Source organism: Panthera tigris, chromosome A3 (assembly GCF_018350195.1).
Source record: "Panthera tigris isolate Pti1 chromosome A3, P.tigris_Pti1_mat1.1, whole genome shotgun sequence".
Classification (NCBI taxonomy): Eukaryota; Metazoa; Chordata; class Mammalia; order Carnivora; family Felidae; genus Panthera; species Panthera tigris.
In genome coordinates, this window is record NC_056662.1 from 103602422 (window position 1) to 103621127 (window position 18706).

At 40.3% G+C, this 18706-nt stretch overlaps 1 protein-coding gene across 5 annotated transcripts in view; it reads left to right on the plus strand.

Moving 5' to 3' along the window:
• Positions 1 to 18706, plus strand: part of NPHP1 (nephrocystin 1) — a 58783-nt gene that overhangs the window by 4474 nt on the left and 35603 nt on the right. For 2 of the 5 annotated variants that reach the window (XM_042982033.1, XM_007082356.2), the window contains exons 3-11: positions 4074 to 4134; positions 5525 to 5649; positions 7665 to 7875; positions 8177 to 8278; positions 11590 to 11690; positions 12011 to 12053; positions 13593 to 13680; positions 15274 to 15368; positions 17403 to 17531. In XM_042982033.1, coding sequence (XP_042837967.1) covers positions 4074 to 4134; positions 5525 to 5649; positions 7665 to 7875; positions 8177 to 8278; positions 11590 to 11690; positions 12011 to 12053; positions 13593 to 13680; positions 15274 to 15368; positions 17403 to 17531 — 955 coding nt within the window. The remainder of the gene's footprint in view (positions 1 to 4073; positions 4135 to 5524; positions 5650 to 7664; positions 7876 to 8176; positions 8279 to 11589; positions 11691 to 12010; positions 12054 to 13592; positions 13681 to 15273; positions 15369 to 17402; positions 17532 to 18706) is intronic. The other 3 variants (XM_042982034.1, XM_007082357.2, XM_042982035.1) reach the window with 2 other exon arrangements.

An 18706-nucleotide genomic window follows, 5' to 3' on the forward strand; every position in this document is an offset into this window, starting at 1 on the left:
AGCTCTCAGCACACAGCCTGATGCGGGGCTCGAACCCACAAGCCATGGGTTTGTGACCTGAGATCATGACCTGAGCTGAAGTCAAACGCTTTACCAACTGAGCCACCTGGGCACCCTTACTAGATTTTAAAATAGAATAAGATTTATAGGCTGAATTTGAAGTCCCAGGGAAGACTGGGTTTTTAAATTTTATTTTAATAAACTAATAATAATAATTTTTTTAATGTTTATTTTTGAGAAAGAGACACAGCATGAGTTGGGGAGGGGCAGAGAAAGAGGGAGACATAGAATGTGAAGCAGGCTCCAGGCTGTGAGCTGTCAGCACAGAGCCCAAGGTGGGACTGGAACTCATGAACCACTAGATCATGACCTGAGCTGAAGTCGGAGGCTTAACTGACTGAGCCACCCACGTGCCCCAACTGATAATTATTTTTAAACCCAAGTAACTATAAATAGTCTTCTTTGTGTTTAAAGAGATCCCTGTCACAATCATTTAAAAATTCACATTGAGAAATATGGCCCTTTGTAGCAACGTGGATGGAACTGGAGAGTGTGATGCTAAGTGAAATAAGCCATACAGAGAAAGACAGATACCATATGGTTTCACTCTTATGTGGATCCTGAGAAACTTAACAGGAACCCATGGGGGAGGGGAAGGAAAAAAAAAAGAGGTTAGAGTAGGAGAGAGCCAAAGCATAAGAGACTCTTAAAAACTGAGAACAAACTGAGGGTTGATGGGGGGTGGGAGGGAGGGGAGAGTGGGTGATGGGTACTGAGGAGGGCACCTTTTGGGATGAGCACTGGGTGTTGTATGGAAACCAATTTGACAATAAATTTCATATATTTTAAAAAAATTCACATTGACATTTGTATGTCTGAGAACGTCAGTTAGCCCTTATGTTTGATTAATTGTCTGGTTATAAAATAAAAATCATTTCTACTTAAACCTTTGAGGACATTGTTGGTTTTCTTTGCATTCAGCGATGTGAATAAGTTTGATGATAGTTCCTTTATTTTTTTAATGTTTATTTATTTATTTTGACAGAGAGAGAGAGCGTGCATGCTAGCATGGGTGCAGGGGAAGGGCAGAGAGAGGGAGAGAGAGGGAATCCCAAGCAGGCTCTGTGCTATCAGACATGGGGCTTGATCTCACAAACCATGAAATCATGACCTGAGCCGAAATCAAGAGTCAGACGCTTAACTGACTGAGCCACCCAGGGGCCCCATGATGATATTCCTTTATGATTGACCTGTGTGGGGCTTTTCTCTTCCACCTTGGTGCTTTGGAAATTCATCACAACCTATTTAAGTGTTGTTTTTTATCCTGCTAAACACTTAGTGGGTCTTTTCAACTTGAAACGTCTTGTCTCTCATAAGCTCTGAGAGATTTTCTTTTACTAAAAGATTTTTTTTTCTACTTCCGTTTGTTGCTTCCTGAAAAACCTTTGAGTGAGGTACTAAACCCTCTGGACTATTCCTCTTGGTCTCTTATCTCCCCATTAATAGTTTTCATTTCTTTGTCTTTTTGTTTATACCCGGGGATTTCTCTTGTCTTTGGTTCTTCTGGACTCCCAACTACTTATTTATTTATTTAATTTCAGTTAGTCTTAAATTTGACCATCCATGTTGCTGGTTTTCTTTAATGTATCTGGTGGTCCTTGGGTTATTCATTTTTATTTAAGAAATGAGGGACTAGTGTGATTATTCTAGATGGCAGTCCAGGATTCTTGTACTATTGTATATGTAGGGTCTCTTCCCTACAGTATTATCCCCTGAATGAGAGTGAAATTCTTTGTCCGTGGGCAGAGAATTTCAGGGGGCTGGGAACTAACTGTTAAGCTGAGGCGTGTCCGTGCCAGAATAGAGTGGGCTTTAACCCTGGCGTACAGGAAACTTCTTTGGCAGCTGTAGTTCTCCCCAGGCCATTCATTCATTTTGTTTTTTAGAGATGAATCCTCTGGTAAGGAGGGACAGCAGAGGGGGGTGAGATAAGAGAGAGGGGAAGCTAGCTGGCTCAGATTTTCTGTGAACAGACTCTTTAAAAAATCAGACTTCTTATAAAAGGCCTTAACTAAATCTAAACTTAATCAGTATCTTTACTCTCTCCCTAAATAATATAAAGCCCTTAGATTGTCTTAAGACTGATTGCCTTTAGGGGCACCTGGGTGGCTCAGTGGGTTACGTGTCTGACTTCAGCTCCGGTTATGATCTCACCGTCTCATGGTTCGTGAGTTTGAGCCCCACATCAGACTCTGCTGTCAGCGCGGAACACGCTTCATATCCTCTGCCTCTCTCTCTGCCCCTCCCCTTCTCGCTGCCCTCCCCCCCCCCCCCCCCCCCCAATAAGCATTAAAAAATGATTGGTTGCCTTTATAGCTTAGATGCTATGGATATCATTTGATTAATATAACATAACATAATACAAAATGACATAACATAATTAATATATAAAGCAAATCCCAGCCATTGTGGATGTCTTCATCTGTAGAACTTCATAATACATTCCCTTAGACGCACTTTAATTACCCCTCTCTCCCCGATCCTTCCTACCTGCTGACCCAAATCGTGGCATCCTCTCCTTGGCAGATCTTTTTCCTCTTAGGGGCCTCTTCCGAGAACATGCTTCCATCTCTTTTCCGTGCGGCAGAAATTTGTTGAAATGTCTTGTTGACAGGTGGTCTCTCTCTCATTCTCCTACATTCAGGGTTTATTACCTTTTAAAATGTTTCATCAGTTTTGGTGGGGCTTCAGGAGGTGGTGAAGAGAAATTTTTGAATCTAGGTCTCAGGATCCTTTTAGTCTGAGTAACAGGGTGCCTGTTAAAACTAGGGGCTCTACTGTCAATCTCATTGCACAAAAAGTCTGGAAGTAGGTTCCCCCACGGTGGATGAGTGGCTCGTGAGGTCCTCAAGGCCCAGCTCTTGCTCTCATTGTGCTCTGTCATCCTCATCTAGTCGGCGATGGCTCCCTTCGCCTTTACAGAGTCCCCAAGCATCAGCATCTAAAAACAGAAAGGGTGAAGGATTCTTTACGTGCTGCACCAGGGAGGATAAAATGGGAGACAGCGCCCAACATACTTCTTTCTTGTGTTGTCGGCCAGCGCTGGGCCACACACCCACCCCACCCATGATGGGTCCTGAGCACTTAGGTGTCAGTGTGGGACCGACCCCGCCAGCATAGACCCTGATGGGGTAAGTAACTAACAGGGTCAACCGCAGTTTGATATTTTCACTTCTCGTTTCTGCCTCCTTCACAAAGGATTTTTGTCCCCTTTTTTCCTGCTTATTTCATGTCATTAGCTTCTGTGAGAAAAAAACAATTACTCAAAGCACATAAAAAATATTGGCTCTTGTAGGTTATTGTTTGAGAAAGCATTTGAATTTCGATAACCCTCGCTATTAGATGTAGCCCATTTTCAGTCATTTTTATCCTTCTTATTTGGGTCTAAGACTTAAGCCAAATTACATGAGCCGTCTGTGGAATAATCAAAACAGCGTACCCGTCTGCACAGGCGACGCTCAAAAGGGGAATGTGCCGTGGTGGGACGAGGCCGGCTCTAGAATCCTAAGCTCTGCCCTCGCGTGTTACGCTACCACTGACTAGCTGTGGCCGCCCCTTAGAACCTCACTTCCTTCCACCGGAGTGAGAGCTGGTACGAGGCTCAAAGGAGGTGGTGCTCTTGTGAAGTGCCTGGCACCGTGCCTGGTGGGCAGTAAAACTTGGATATTATCGCCATTACTCATGTCTTCTCGGCTAGGCCCTCAGTTCATGGGACTTCAGAGCTGAAGAAGCAGTTTGAAGTCCAGTGCTTTCCTTATTTTAGAGATAGGAAACCGAAGCTCAGAGTCACATAAGCTTTCTGAGCCTTGGCTGTCATACCTGTGTACCTTAGAGCACGTGAGTATCACCCAAGCCGGTGGGTAGGAAGGCAGTTACAGGTGAATTTTTTAACATCATTCATCTAATAGCTAATCGCCTTGCCCGCTTAAAGACTTACGTATGATTCCATGAAATAATGTCTAGTCTGACATTAGAAAAATTCATACTTTTTTCCTTTCTTTTTGAAAATTTAGGTGTATCCAATTAAAACAGGCGATAGATGAAAATAAAGATGCTCTTCAAAAATTGAACAAAGTAAGTGTTACGGTTTATAATATTACCAAAAAAAAAAAAAAAAGCCAACCCTGTTTTTGTCCCGATGTTTTCGTGAAGTGGGAATTCATTAGAGTGGTTAAGTTCCTGGGTTTGCTTTAGCGGTGGTGAAGTCTACCTGCGGCCCGTGCTGACTCGCCCTGCCGGCATGCTGAGGGTGTGCTTTGGAGCAGAAAAGCCAGGGCTCCAAATGCTGAGGAGAGTTCAGCTTTGGTGAACTTACCCAGCACTGAGGACTCAGAAGATCGAGGAAGAAGTTATCTTTATTTTTGCATTGCGTAAGTTTTATGTTTTACAGGCTAGAGTTGTTTTTTGGGTTTTATTTTATTTTACTTCATTTCGTTTCGTTTTATTTTATTTTATTTTTTATTTTTTTAATTTACATCCAAGTTAGTTAGCATATCGTGCGACAATGATTTCAGGAGTAGATTCCTTAACGCCCCTTCCCCATTTAGCCCATCCCCCTCCCGCCACCCCTCCAGCAACCCTCTGTCCGTTCTCCGTGTTTAAGAGTCTCTTATGTTTTGTCCCCCTCCCTGTTTCTATATTCTTTTTGCTTCCCTTCCCTTATAGAGTTGTTTTCATTTTAATTACACTGTGGGGAGAGTACATAATCTGGCCCGGAGCGTAAGTGCTAAAGAAGCTTCTTGTATCACACGGCAGCTCTAATGTCAGTGACTCTGCAGAAAACAGCCAAGGCTAGAATTTACTCTTGGAAGTCCCTTCAGGGTTTTTTCTTTTAGTATGAGCCTGAGCTTCATTCAGCTCAGTGTCCAGGGCCAGGGTCTCACAGAGCATGTAAAATGGAGGGCATCTAAAAGTCATCTCCCTGCTTGTGTATGAATCTCCTTTACTGCATCTGAGCATTTCTTCTGAAATTCTCCAGTGACATAAAACTCCTGAATTTAGGAGTCAGGCTGACCCTAAATTTAAAAATCTAAGTATCCTGTTTCACAGGTGAGGAAACTGAGGCTCCCAAAAGTGAAGCAGCTTTCTCAATGTCTCACTGCCAGTCAGTTTCCGAACTTGGGATTGGCATATGTCTTTTTGACTCCAAAGCCTATCTTCTGTCTGGAACCTAGCTCTTACTGACCATAGAGGGTAGCAAGCAAGAAAACAACAAAAACAAACTTTCTAGCTAGCAAGAAAACAACAAAAAACCAAGGAGTATCATTTTGTTTTTTCATCTGGGTTACATTTCAACATAATAATCTACATTTCTTTTAATATTATTCTAAGGTAGGCCTAGTCTCGTGTTAACATTTACTTTGTCTTCTAGAACTTACTAGAGTGTTTTTTTTTCCTTCTAAAATAAATATAATAGGAAATTGAAAGAAATTTTTCAGTGAAATAAACTTATATTCTCTCATAGGCTGATGAACCGGCACCTATTGGGAACTACAATCAGAAAAAAGAGGATGAACACAGTCTTTTGGATAAGCTTACCCACCAACTGCAGGAGCTTGCTGTGTCCATAAATAGAGAAAATATAACTGAGTATGCCTCTTTCTTTACTTTCTTTCTCTCAGGCATTATCACCAACAGTTTTAATGTCTGACTCAGAATAAAGACCTATTAAGAGTATACATATAAATGAATGGTGATGACAAGTATAATCAGTTGACATGTATTTCTTGTGTATAGTAGAAAGTCTTAGATCCCATAAAAGATGTCAAGAAGTAGGAGTCAGTCAATTTAGTTAGGGAGACAAAGGAGAGATCCGAACAACTAAGTAAACATGTGTTAGAAAATAAGGATGATGCTTTAATGTCAGTGTTGATATGTAAAAAGAAATTATTTGGATTATTTGCATATTTCCTTCCTTCATAAACTTAAAATATTAGAGGTAGAAACATACATTGCTTTTCTGCCTTAGTGGATGTTAATAACAGCTTTTACAAAGCAGAAAGAAAATTGATGGTATAAACAAACCAACCCAGTTGTGGAAAGGAAGAAGGAAAACAATTAACTATTTAGACTCTTCATGTGCCGCTCCCATACTTTTACACTGTATCCTGGGGAAAATGCTGAAGGATTTAGATACAAGGATTCTAGAATTTTCACTGATTTCTAGTACTGAGAATGACAAAGTAGCTGGTTTTGGACTTAACCTTCCTACCGTAAACAACTGTGGTTGTTTACCACAAAATCTGGACAAAATCTACAAAAACAGCTGATGTCCTTAATACAGGGAAGCACAAGAAGTGAGTCCTACATTTACCCAGACCCTCTCCCTGAGAAAACTTATGGGCTGTGGTGCAGGAAGGTAGAGCCTAAACAGAAAACACCAGTGTCACTGAGCTCAGGAGGCAGAGATCAAATTTTGGAGTTGCCAAGGCCAGTGGGACTTGTAGGAAGAGAGGAGGGTGTTGCAAGAGACAACTATAGAAATCTGAATGGAATCCTGGTCTACACAGAGCATGATTCCAGAAGCATTGGCAGAAAACACCTGCTAGGAGACTGAGAGCTTAAAAGATTCTGGAAGTCAAACAGTCTTGGAAAAATATTGGAGTGAGTACCTAGCTAGAGTAAAGAGATAGTGGTGAATGCTTCAGGCATTTAGTAGAGATCACAGAAGGCCCATGCTCTAGGAGTAAGGAAAACGCCCTAATACTAAGAACTGTGATTTGAAATAAAGACAAAACTGAAGTAGAACTCGAGGCCGAAAGCCAGACCTTAACAGGAACATGATAATTTAAGTGTGTAACAGCACAAAATTCAACACTCTGTAAAGGAAGATGACATAATCCAAAGTCTCAAACTGTCTCATCCGCAATGTCCACTAATAAAAAAACAAAACAAAACTAAAAGCAGACCTAGATCTGACTAGATAATATAGTTAGCTGATAAGGACTTCTAAATAACGATTAATATGTTAAAAATAGAAGAAAATAAGGATGAAATAGAAAAAGGCAGAGTATTTTAAGAAAATTCAAATGTAGGAAATAAATGAACATTGTACAACTGTAAAATGTCTAGTGAAATAGTGGCTGAGAAATTTCTCAGTCTGATTAAATACAGATTCAAAAAGGTGGAAAATGTCTTATAATAAAGAGACAAAATAATCAGTAGAAGCTCAGATGACCCAAATGCAAAAATTAACAAATAAGAACTCTAAAACAACTATTTTCAATTAGTTAAAGAATTTGCTAGAAAAGATGGATAGCTTGGATGGATAGGGAGGAATCAAGCAGAGAAATGGCAACTAACAGAGACCAAATGGAAATTCTGAAACTCAAATTTATAAAATATGAAATGAACAAAAAATACTGAATGGTTTAACAGAAAATTGGATACAACAGAGGAAAAGATCAATGAACCCAAAGAGAAAAAAAATGTTCAAATATGCACAAAAAGAAAAAAGAATGCAAAGAACAGAATAGAACGTATAAGGGATATGGGACATGCACTTATTTCCAAATATGGGCAAGATCTTCTAAATGTAGAAGTTATGTTGATCCGTTCTTACACATTACTTCAAGTAATCCCTATCTCTGAATTATTTTTCACAGAATTGGGGCACTTCCTGAAAGAGAAGAAGATGACAATTCTGCTGAAGAAGAGGATGATGATGAAGAAGAAGAAAGTGAAGAAACTGGGGACGAAGAAGAAACAGAAGACGAAGAGAAACAGGAACATGAATCCCAGCAACAGGCCACAAGCAAAGAATACATTGCTATTGGAGATTTTACTGCTCAGCAAGCTGGGGACCTTACATTTAAGGTAGAAACAAGACTAGAACCTAACCTAAGGATAGTTATGCATACCTAACAGAATAAGAAAACTTTATATATCTATATTACATATTCCTGGTATCGTTTTTAAAGACTCAATCTATTTTAATAAAATAAGTATAACTTATGATTTACAGGCAGTAGTCATGTGAGATTATGTTGTCAATGTTACCTGGTAGTAAAATAGTAAAATTAAATGCTATTCTATTTTTGAAAGTAGTTTCAATGTGGATAATTCCTGAGTTAGGGGTAAATTTTAATTTAGCATTTTTTACTTGTTTTGATTTAAGAAGGGAGAAATTCTCCTTGTAATTGAAAAAAAACCTGATGGTTGGTGGATAGCTAAGAATACCAAAGGAAACAAAGGTCTCATTCCCAGAACCTACTTGGAGGTTAGTCTTTTTTGTTTATTCTTCCTTTTTTCAAAACTTTTCTTGCATTTTTAATAAAATATTAAGCTCTATTCTTTTATCAGTCGACCGGTGAATGAGTTGATACAGAATTTACTTTAATTTTAGAGGGACAGGGACTGGCAAAATCTTGTTTTAACAGTCATGGGGACCTGTGCAGTGCCGTTGTGCAGGTAAGGCCTTGGTTATGACACAATGAAAGTGCTTTGTGGATTAATGCTGATCATAAAAATTAATAGGAGCTTATTGTTTGTTGTCAAACGAAACCACAGTTAACTTTGGGTTAACTTCCGCTAATATATGATCCCTTACTAGGAGGTAAACATGCTATATACATGCTTGCAACCTATTTCTTTTTAATGTTTCACTATATAGCATGGTCATTTTCTTTGCCAATATATAGAGATATGTGTTTGGGTCGGTGCTGTCCAATGGAAAAATAATGCAAACTAGAAATGCGGTTTTAAGTTTTCTCATGACCACACTGAGATGCCTTTGTTTTCTGACGCCATTTCTAACACTAATAGTGTGATTTTTCTCTAACACCAAATATGTGTTGTTTTTCCACACTAGCTCTCTGCAACCAACCAGGTGTCCAAACAATTCAATTCAATTCTGACGCTAACTCCTGGAGTTAGCGCAGACCCCTCAAGTTAAGGGCTCACCCCACGAGCTGCCCTAATTCAGATGCCAGTCACAAGTCCCAGGGGCCTGTACTTCTGAGCGACCAGCTGTAGATTCAGTTCCCATACACGCTTCCTCAGGTTTGATAATTTGCTGGAGGGACTCACAGAACTCAGGAAAATGCCTTCCTTGTGTTTACCAGTTTATTATAAAGGCTACAGCTCAGGAACAGCCAAATGGAAGGGGCGGATAGGCAAGGTATTGGGACATGGGGAGAGTGCCACCTGGACCTTCCTACCCGTACCCTCTCTGGTCTGGGCACCACCCCCCTCCAGACTTCCCACGCCCACTAGTACAACGCTTCAAAGTGGTCACCGACCTGGAAGGCTCCCTAAACCCTGTCTTTTCGGGGTTTTTATGGAAGTTTTATTATATAGCCATGATTGATTAAATGGCCATTGGTGATAGAATTCAGTTTCCTGCTCCTTTATCCTCCCCGAAGGTGAGAGGGCTGGTGGGATGGTACCCTGAAAGTTCCAACCTTCTAATCACATGATTGGTTCTTCTGGCACCCTGGCACCCTGCCCCCCACCCCACCCACCCCACCGCATTACCTCAAGAATAAACTCAAGTCTGATTGAAAGGGACTTATGAGGAATAACATCAGACATTCCTGTCACTCAGGAAATTCCAAGAGTTTTAGGAACTCTTGCCAAGAACTGGGAAAAAAGACCAAATATATATATATATATTTTTTTTCTTTTTAATATTTCATTGTATATATATCATATATGTATATTTATTATATGACATGCATTTACAAAAAGGAAAAAAGGAAGTACCTAAAAAAGGGTGGCTCAGTCAGTTAAGCCTCTGACTCTTGATTTCAGCTCAGGTTGTGAGATTGAGCCCCATGTTGGTCTCTGTGCTGACAGCACAGAGAAGCCTTATTGAGATCCTCTCTCTCCCTCTCTCCCTGCCTCTCCCTCCCCCCACTCTCTCTCTCTCAAATAAATAAACATTAAAAAAGAAAAAGAAACAGGTGATTTTTAATAGCATATTTATATTATCTAATATATCAAAATATTATCATTTCAACCTATAATCAATATTAAAAAATCTTTCCTTTTTTTTTTTCATACCAAGTCTTCAAATTCCAGTGTGTGTTTTACACCCAAACAGCACATCTCCGTGTGAACTGGTCACACTTCAAGTGTCCGTAGTCCCACATGGCAATGGCTGCTGTATTGCACGGTTCAAGTTAGATCATCTTTTCAATGGTAGCATAGTATTCCAATTTCAGGTAGATGTTCATGTTGTTTCCAACCTATGAGAACTATGTTGCACGGAGCTGTGATTAGCTTCCACTATGAGATACAAAAGACCCCCCAAATAGTGGCTTAAATAAGGTAGAAGCATATTTCTCTTACGCGTGGAAGAAGTGTGGAGGCCAGCAATCAAAGCATATTGAACACCCCATCTAATATTTCGCTCTGTACTTAAGTGGGAGGCAGCCCTTCCAAGGGTTATCTCGTTAGTTTAAGTTGGCTGCTAGATCTTTTAAAAAAATTCCAGGAAGCGAAAGAAGAAAGGGGACTAAAAGGCATGAGCTGCTATCTTTTTAAGACGATTTCCTGGAATTTACGCAAAAAAACTTCCAGTGATATCTCCTTGATCAGAATGGAGTCTCCTGGTAACACTCAGCTGCAAGCAGGGTTTGGAATACGTAGACTTCTAGCTGGCTCATTGCTAAAATCAGGGATTCTGTTACAAAAGAAGTGGTGGACAGTAGGTACCAGCCTATGTGGTGATCAATCTACACAGACGTCTTTGTAGGTTCGTCTGATTTATCCCCTTCAGATAAAGTCCTAGGTGTTCATTGCTGGTGCAAAAGGTTTACGCCTTTATATTTTGATTTAATGTGCCAGTTTGCCCTTCAGCAAAGTTCTGCCTCTTTGTACTCCCGTCCCCAGCCTCTGAGAGTACTTGTTTCCCTACGCATGTGCCTGTGATGGCTGCCCCCAATCTTTACGCCATGGCGGTAAGGCAAAAAGAAGCTCGTTGTTGGTTTTTATCTGCATTCATTGTGCTGCCAGTGAGGTTGAGCATCATTTACTATGCTTTCTGGCCATCTCTACTTTTACTTTGTAAATTGCCTTTTTTTAGTTCTTCTGGCCGTTCTTCTAAGATTTTAAAAATTTGTGATTTATAAGAGGTTTGTAATATTTTCAGAATAAGGGTATTAACCCTTGGAAATCTGTGATAGAGATTTTCTTTGGTGACCTTCAACCATGTTTATCTTTTATGTTGCTAAGTCTGTCAGTATTTCCATGTCATTTATGATTTTTGGAGTTGGTATTGTAATTGGAAAGGCCTCCCCATCTCAAGATTATTTTCTTCTTTTCTAGTTCTTTTATTTCTGTCTTCTTTGTTTCCATTGGAATAATTTCCATCTGGAATTTATTTTGATTAAACTTGCTCTCTACCTCTATCCTTGGAATTTTTTCAACTAGCAAAGCTATCAACAATGTATTGAAACAGTTTTCCCACTGATTTCTTATTATACCCACCGTGTACATTCCTGTCAATAGTTGAGCCTTTCTGAAAGTCTTTTATTGGTTGATTTTTGCATGAGATAAAAAGCACTTGATATTTCAATAATTTTTCAGCCCTATAATAAAGAAGAAGGCCAAGACTCAAGTGAAGAAGGCAGCGAAGAAGATACAGAGGTGGGGGACCAAACAGCAGAAGGGGCAGAAGTTAAACAAAGGTAAAAGGTGGGAAAGGATATCAAAGTGAGTTTAAGGAACTTTTTATTTTTACTATTGTAAATAGTTCAAGAATCTCTTGAAATGGAGACAACTTGCATTTTGAGAACTGGGCTTTTCATATTACTGTTTGCTTCAGTACTACTTTAATTTTGTGATTATTTTTAGTGCATGATATTTTTCTATCTCGGTTTCTTTTAGAGACTTCTAAGTTTTTAGAACTCACTGACAATTAAATATTTTGTTCTTTGATTAATGATGCTAATTGCGTAAATAGTCGTGGGCTGTCTGTGCATTCATCTTGCTTTTTTTTCTCCCCCAGAACTGATTCTCATTGGAATCCTGTCCGAAAAGCTATCTCGGAGGTTGGTATTGCCTGTCCTGTTAAACGATGTCCTGTTTTGTTACCTAATAGTTCTGATAGAGTTCGGATTCAAAACAGGATGGAGACTTTAGAAGATAGCTTTGGATCTTAAACAGGGTACAGGGCACGAAATGTACAGAGCATAAAACATACGGTTCATGTAATATGTCTCATTAGGCCTCTTCTGTAAGAAGAGTAGAATTGAGGGCTTGCAACTATTTCTTATTGATTCTGCCTGAGTTTTCTATCATTTGGGTAAAGATATTAAATTCCAGTAGATATGAAAAATTCTAAAAAGCTCAAAAAAGTGAGAAATTATCCATATTCCTATCATTTAAAAGTTTGGGCTTTTAGGGGCACCTGGGTGGCTCAGTCGGTTAAGCGGCCGACTTCGGCTCAGGTCATGATCTCACGGTCCGTGAGTTCGAGCCCCGCGTCGGGCTCTGTGCTGACAGCTCAGAACCTGGAGTCTGCTTCGGATTCTGTGTCTCCCTCTCTCTGACCCTCCCCCGTTCATGCTCTGTCTCTCTCTGTCTCAAAAATAAATAAACGTTAAAAAAAAAAAAAATTAAAAAAAAAAGTTTGGGTTTAAAAAAAAATTTTTTTTAATGTTTTATTTCTTTTTGACAGGGAGGGATAGACAGAGCATGAGCAGGGGAGGGGCAGAGAGAGAGAGACACACAGAATCGGAAGCAGGCTCCAGGCTCTGAGCTGTCAGCACAGAGCTCAACGTGGGGCTCGAACCCACAGAGGGCGAGATCATGACCTGAGCCGAAGTCGGAGGCTCAACCGACTGAGCCACCCAGGCGCCCCTTAAAAGTTTTTTTTTAAGTTTATTTATTTTGATAGAGAGCATGATCAGGGTAGGGGCAGAGAGAGAGGAGGGGGAGAGAATCCCAAACAGGCTCTAGGCTGTCAGATGCAGGGCTCAAACTCACAAACCACGAGATCATGACCTGAGCTGACATCAAGAGTCGGACAGTCAACTGACTGATCCAGCCAGGTGCCCCCCCTATTCCTATCATTTTAAAAAGTTACATAACCAAGTGAAAATCCACTCCTTTCCTCCCAGAAGGAATCACCATTAATAGTTTAGTAAATATCCTTTCTGACCTTTTACACCACGTATCACTTACATGGACGTACTCGTGTATGTATGTGTGTGTGTACACATATACAAAAAAAAGACATGAATTCTTCAGTGTGTATCAGTCTGCGACGTTAACTCACCTGTTACGTGGCAGCACGCTGTAGAGCAGGACAGGAGGAGGGACATTTTGATGAAAGATGTACAGGAAACAGCTGGTCTGGAGCTCAGAGCTGGGCACTGCGTAGGGCTTAGGTCCTTGGGAGAGGCCAGGATTCGATGATGGCATCCTCAGGAATTTGGGGCTAAGTTGCTGTATTTGTCCACGGAAGTCTGCATGTTTGTGTTTTCCTACTTTGGGTTGTAGTTGCTATAGCAATAAGAGAAAGTATTATAGAGGTGAGGAGACAGGAATGAAAACAAGCAACTGATTTTGGCTTTTACTGTCTCCAGCAGATAAACACTATTGATGTGCTAACCACAATGGGAGCTATTCCCTCAGGGTTCAGGCCTTCCATGCTCTTCCAGCTTCTGGAGGAAGGTAACGCGCGTCTGTGAGCCACCACAAATTTGTAGTTAAGCAGTCAGGCTTTGGGATTAATTTTCTGGTTTTAGCCAAAACGAGTTGTTTAAAAGGATGTTGAATATCACATCTCTTTGGTGCTCATCTTTTCCTTCATCTTTCCTGTGACAGTGGAGGAAGGATCCCTGACCCTGTCAGCCGCCAGCCTGTGTGCTCTGGGTTTTAGTCCCTTTGCTTTATTTCAAAAACAATGATTCTTAATTGTTAGCCCTTTAGTGTATCTGCAGCCTGCCGCCCTTCCCCACACTGGCTTCTTCCCTCGTCATAGTACCAGCACACCTGATACCTGCACCTTTTAAGAAAACCAGCCCTTCTCACCCTCCCTCATTCTAGCCAAAGCCTCCCTTTCTCTCCATTTCTTCACAGAAAGACTTTTCTGAAGAGCTATTATCCACTCGCATTTCCATTTTCTTATTCGTTCTTGGATTTCTCTGTACTTGATAACATTTGCCCGTAAGCTCGGTAAAGAGAAATAATGTTGGGGAGGATCTCCTGTATAGCCTGAAGTGTTGTGTTATCTGTGGAAGGGCTGCTTTGAGTTCCTCTGCTGCAAGGCTCTCAGCCCTCCCTGAATGCGCAGCTCCTTCCCATCCTTTGCATCCATCCCAGGGGCAATTCCGCCTTCCTGGAGAGGCCTCCTTTGACTAATGTAGGTGCCCCCTACACCCTTCCGCTTGAGCACGCTTTATGGACCTACGTTAATTTATAATTATTTTACTTACCCTCTTCTACTTATTTTGTTTTTATTATTTCCCCCACTCGACTGTAAACTAATGAGGGCAGGGGCTGTATTTCTCTGACTCACATACTTTGTGAGTATTTGCAGGTCTTAGCAGAGTGCCTGGCACACAGTGGGAACTCAGAAATGATTTCTCAAATGAATAAATGATTTTATAATCGGTATTCTTCACAACTAATGTATGGGAGAACACTATGAAAATGATTTTGTCTTAAGAAACGAAATGAATGATTATATATTTTTCTAAAAGGTATTCACAGATTTTCTGCATTTTACAAAAACATTTGAATGGATCATCTTCATGACAGGGCATGTTACTGGCCTAAAAGTTTTTGTTTTGTTTTGTTTTGTTTTTTTCTGAAGCTCTCCTTTTTAACCAGCTATATTGCAGAGATGTACTCTAGTAACAGGAGTTTTTCTTTTTTTATTTATTTAAATTTTAGTTAACATGCAGTACAATATTGGTTTCAGGAGTAGAATTTAGTGATTCATCACTTACATAGAACACCCAGTGCTCACCACAAGTGCCCTTCTTAATACCCGTCTCCTATCTAGCCCATCTCCCCTAACCCACTGAGATCTTTCTTAAAACTGCTTTAAGATCAGCCCTTATGTGCTTCTATATTTTCTACTGTTTTTTTTACACATAAATAAATCTCCATTGGCATATATGCCTTAGAAAGCAAGTTCCAGTAGGTAGCTTGGCATTTTGGATGTCTGTTTCCTAAATTTGTGGCATAGCATTATAGATTTTTGGCTTAGGATTTCATTCCTTTCTTTGTAAGAAAATAAAGGAAAACTTGGTTTTGCAGGGAATCAATTTCAAGCAAGTTACTTCTTACAGCCAGAGCTCACTCCTTCACAGCTGGCCTTCAGAGATCTAATGTGGGATGCTAAAGCAGGCACGGTGAGTATGGTCGCTATCAATAAAATTACACCTTTCCAGATTTTATCATGGTTGCAAGTATGTGAATAACATGTAAATTGATTAATGCAGTATTGAAAATTAAAAAAAATTGTTTCTGTATTTTAATTTTTAAACACTCAGTGATAACTTCATTGCTAAGACAAAACTTGGATTTGTTATCTTGACTTTATTTTATTTATCTTCTCTGTTGCTCTCTTCTCCCGTTGTTACAAAGGAAATAATACTAGGTATCTCTCTGAATCATTCTTTGCCTCAATTTCTTCATCTGAAGAAAAGGGAATGCTAATAATAATAGTTCCAACATAGGGTTACTGAATTACATTATATGTGTGAAGGGCTTAGAACAGTGCCTGGCACATGATAACTCAGTAAGTGTTGGAGTAACTTGGAATGAGGAAGTTCCAAGTCTTTTATGATTATACTTGTTTTGGGGAGAGCTTGGAGTAAAAGATTCCTGGTATTCTGAGCATTTGAAGTGGGAAATAGTCTTTATATTTAATTCTAGCCTCCTCCCTTTTAGCAGAGTTGAACCACATTAGAGCACATCACCCCCCTTCCCGTTGACCTTCTGCCCTCTCTCCCTCCCTTTTTCAGAGCCTCAAGGGAAAAATAAGAGGACCCAGCGTGGTTAGGTTTTGCGGGGAGAGTGGTGTAGAATTTTCTCCTCTCAACCTGAACTTTGCCTGGAACCTCCTTAGTGTATAAAGTGTCTTTTATTTCAAGTCAATAATAATGTTGCATTTGGTCTGTTTAGTGTACTAGAACCTGCATGAAGGGCATTTAATTTTATGAACTTGTACCCAGAGAACTAAATATTCAGCTTTTATTTCTTTTTTTTATTAAAAAAATTTTTTTTAACGTTTATTTATTATTGAGAGACAGAGAGACACAGAGCATGAGCAGGGGAGGGGTAGAGAGAGGGGGAGACATAGAATCCGAAACAGGCTTCAGTCTCCAAGCTGTCAGCACAGAGCCCGACGCGGGGCTCAAAGTCACCAACTGCGAGATCACGACCTGAGCCAAAGTCGGTCGCCTAACCAACTGAGCCACCCAGGTGCCCCTTCAGCTCTTATTTCTTAAATTGAAAATGTGACAAGCTGTTAGATATTGCCTTATTTTTTTCAATGATATAAGTTATTTAAATGAGGGGCTCCTGGGTGGCTCAGTCGGTTAAGCGTCTGACTTCGCATCAGGTCATGATCTCACAGTTCGTGAATTCGAGCCCCGTGTCCAGCTCTGTGCTGACAGCTCAGAGCCTGGAGCCTGTTTCGGATTCTGTGTCTCCCTCTCTCTCTCTCTGCCCCTTCCTCACTGGCACTCTGTTTCTCTCTCTCTCTCCCTAAAACAAATAAACATTAAAAAAAATGTTACTTAAATGGAAAGGCTCATGACCATCAAGCAGAATGTTAAGAATCAAAGATGTCTTTAAATAAGAAACCAGAGTGCCAATTTATTTATTGACATTCTGAACTATACTTGTGAAGTAGAACTGAATATCATATCCAATGGTCAGTGCATTCTATCAAAGCATCTGTATGAGAAGCCAAGAAGCAATGTAGGTAAATGCTTGGAATTAAAACGAGGAGGAGCCAGCCGGATATTAATGTCAGGTGTCATTGGTTACTATGCTGTGGTGACCTTCTATACTTACCTATGTTATATAGGAATGAATTGTAAGAATGAACCTGGAATGCACTGATTCCATGATCAGGTCATACGTTTTACCTAGTTGTACTATTTTTTCATTATGATTTTTATGCATTTACCCCTCCCCCCCCCCAGTGCAAATGTTTCAAATAGAAAGATTTATGGAAATTTTACCAAAGGTTTTTATTTAAGTGGAATGGACTATTGAAACCTTCCTTGTGTGCATATGTTTATGTGTAAATGTTTTTCTTTCATCCTTTTTTATTCTGTGTGCATTTAAAGTATTTATTAAAAATGCTTTGAAAATGAATTGGTCTTATAAGTCATAAAGTAAACCCTGTTTCTATAACCGATTTTTTTTCTCAGATTAAGTCAATACCAAGTCGTGTTTCATTCATTCTGACCCTCTGGAGCTGTAAAATGATTCCTCTTCCAGGAACAAGCATCCAGGTGCTCAGCAGACATGTTAGCCTCTGTCTGTTTGATGGAAATAAGGTGAGCTTACTGAGGAGTAAAACAGATCAATCAGGATAGGAGAATACTTTGTTAATGCTGCATGTTAAACATGTACTGCATTGAGTTTGTCTTTCTGTTTGTCTCTCTCTCAATTTCTCTCTCTCTCTCTCTCTCTCTCTGTATGTTTATGTGTACATATAAAATTATATGTGGTAGAGTGCAAACTGTAAGGCTCTGATGGCATAGGTTTAATTCCTGGCTCTTTCAGTTGCCAAGTGTATGGTGTGGGTGTATATGTCCCAGTCAACTCCTCTGAGCCTTAGATTTCTCACTTACAAAAAAAGGTACTGATGCCTGTCTTCTAGTATCGTATATAGTTCAGGTCTTGAGTGTACAGAGTATTTTATGTTTTACAAATGTACACCTGTATAATCAACATCCAGATCAAGACATGGAGCGTTACCAGCACCTTACAAAGTTTGCTTGTGTCCTTTTTCGTGACTCTTGCAAAATTAATTGATTTGTTTGTGAGACACGGCTTAAATACGGTGCTTAGATGGAATTTGTAATTTGTGGGATGTTAACAAAATATTGCTTAGAGAGAAGTTGACAGCACTAGCTGCGTCAGAAAAGAATTCTCATGTTGAGAGTCTAAGCTCCCTCCTGAGAGGGGGTTCTCGGGTTGAGATCTACGGACGAAGAGGCCTTTAGAAGGCGAAGGGAAAAGGGAAGAGGAGCCTGGCCAAAGGAACATCACAGGCAAAGGCCCTGGTGGGGAAGGACTCGGGAAAGCCAGCGTGGCCAAGTGGAGAGAGGCAAGAGGAAGTGTGGGATGGGGTCACATGGGAGACATCAGGAACACGGTATGAGACACTGTAAGCCATGATGTAAGGGAGTTTTGTCTTTATCCTACAGACAGTGAAGTCATTGGAAGAAGTGACAGAGTTTAGATTTACACTTTGGGAATATCTCTGGCTCTTCTTTGGAGATGAATTACAAGGGGGGGCCGGAAGGACATGAGTAGACCATTTGGGGTCTTTGGCACAGTGTGGTGGTCAAAGGGCAGCCCGTGGCGCCTCCAAGAAAACAAAACTTGGAGTCAGTCATTTGCCCCAGATTAACCTCGGCTCCACCAGCTTGGTGTGGGATGCTGACCAAATTACTTGGCCCTACTCTTCTCTCACTTTCCTCATCTGGTACACATCTCTTAGGGT